We start from the raw sequence: 2,011 nt of genomic DNA, 5'->3' as shown, positions 1-2,011 counted from the left end.
AGAAAATTTTGGGGAAAGTAGGCGCCAAAAACCCAATCTCTGTGCTGCTGCTGCGTAATGAAATAAGGAAAAAAATCAAGGCTACGAAAACCATTTTTCCCATCTTCCACTACCTTCTGTCCGACTATGCATATCACGTCCTAAAATCCAGTCTCCATCTCCGGCAGTGGTGCAGTCGTGCAAATCCGATAGTAAAGTCCGATGCCATCTTCGGCAGTCCCTTGACAAGTCCGGTCAACCTCCGTAGGTATCACTTGGTTTCACTTGTGTTAATCTTAAGAGATGATTCAATAAACACATAAACCATGTATACACTCTTTGGAGAAAAAAAATATGATGAGAAAAGGGAGATTTTTATAAATGACCTGCTACTATTCATTTTTGGTAAAATGTCTATAATACCCTTAATGAAAGGATTTGTCATATTTTACACAAGATATCCTTAATTTATTGGGATAGTTCTAAATTCTTCTATTTCTCTCATTTTGAGTTTTAATATATAATTTCGTAAAATGTCTATAATACCCTTAATGAAAGGATTTGTCATATTTTACACAAGATATCCTTAATTTATTGGGATAGTTCTAAATTCTTCTATTTCTCTCATTTTGAGTTTTAATATATAATTTCATTCTTTGATCTAATAAATTAGAATAATCTGTAATATAATTGTCATGTAATTTACTAAGATTATCATATTCCTTAGATGAAATATCCATAATCTCTAGTTGAGCAAAAATATTTCTTATTTTTTCCATTAGTTTTTCTAACAGATTATCTAATCCTTTAATTGTATAACCTGGCATTATTCAGATAATTCTTTGCAAGTTTTATGAATAATAATAACATGTTAGATAAGTTTTTTGCAAACATGAAAAGTAATAATCCCTACGATTCTTTCAAGATATTAGAAGAATTCTTTCTAAATTTAACAAAGACAATAATTTTACCTCACTTTTGATCTTGAATCTGTATTCTTAGAACCGAGTGACCTTCAGGCTCTGAATCTGCAAACTGCTCCCTCAAACGGCCTCTTGCCTCAATGGGAATTCTGCTATTTCACCTTCTTGCCCTCACTGTATCTTTTCTTAGAATTAAGAGTAAAGATCTTAAGTAAAGAAAATTCTTTCTTTGTTAAAGTAAGAAAGAAATTATCTTCTTCAATCTATCAAGAATCTATGGGATAGGAAATTTAGAAACTCATATCTTTCTGATATCAAAAGATTGAAATTTTATTTCTATAATGATTCATACAAGGTTTCTATTGTATACAAGGGGTTTCCAGAAAAACTGGTTTTGAAAAAAGCTTAAGGAAAGAGAATTGTTTCTAACTCGAGATGTCATTCTTTCCCCAAAGACCTCTATTTATATATCCATGATTTATTGATTTTAGGCAATGATTTATTATTTCGGCCAACTCCAATCTAGAAATCTCGGCCAACATATCCAATGGTAATAATATGTTCAGCAGGATAGTATATCCTTCCATCAACTTTAGGACTTATTGAATAAAATTTGATATAAATAGATCTTCCTTGGGCAAATTTTGAAACTTCTGCCCTGAATATATCATCAAAATTTTCAATTTCTTTTAAATCTTTTTCTAGATAGATCAAATTCAGAAATCTATAATCTGCTGTCATTTTGACCATGAAAGGGTCTGCATCTTTGGTAATTATTAATCTGGGATAAACATGATCTCCTGATGCAATAAAATAAGATTCATTTTCTTCCAATTCATAAACAATCTTGGCAAATGATCTATATTCTTCTTCTTTTGATGATAAAGGGGTATCATCATCTTCATCAGTTTTGATTCTTATAACTCTTGTATGTTCATCATTATTTTTCATAGTCACCTTCCGGGGACTTGTTATATCTCGTTTGATATTGCTGGGTCCACTGCTGCTTCCTGGCTGTGTACCTGTTTGTATTTTTGAGATTGTATCAATTGGCATTTCCTGTTTGGTATCTAATGACTCGAATTGTGAAGTAATATCAACAATTCTGT

The 2,011-nt window shown here is 31.3% G+C and overlaps 1 protein-coding gene across 1 annotated transcript in view; it reads left to right on the top strand.

Moving 5' to 3' along the window:
* LOC111374260 (DEAD-box ATP-dependent RNA helicase 40-like) overlaps window positions 1–302 on the top strand; it is a 10,742-nt gene extending 10,440 nt beyond the window's left edge. Inside the window, exon 9 of the mRNA XM_022996915.1 lies at window positions 168–302. Within this exon, the coding sequence (XP_022852683.1) occupies window positions 168–302 (135 nt within the window). The remainder of the gene's footprint in view (window positions 1–167) is intronic.
* The last annotated feature ends 1,709 nt before the right edge of the window (window positions 303–2,011 follow it).

Source organism: Olea europaea, chromosome 2, assembly GCF_002742605.1.
Source record: "Olea europaea var. sylvestris chromosome 2, O_europaea_v1, whole genome shotgun sequence".
NCBI lineage: Eukaryota > Viridiplantae > Streptophyta > Magnoliopsida > Lamiales > Oleaceae > Olea > Olea europaea.
Note: the sequence above shows the minus strand (reverse complement) of the source record. Positions and strands in the feature narration are given on the sequence as shown.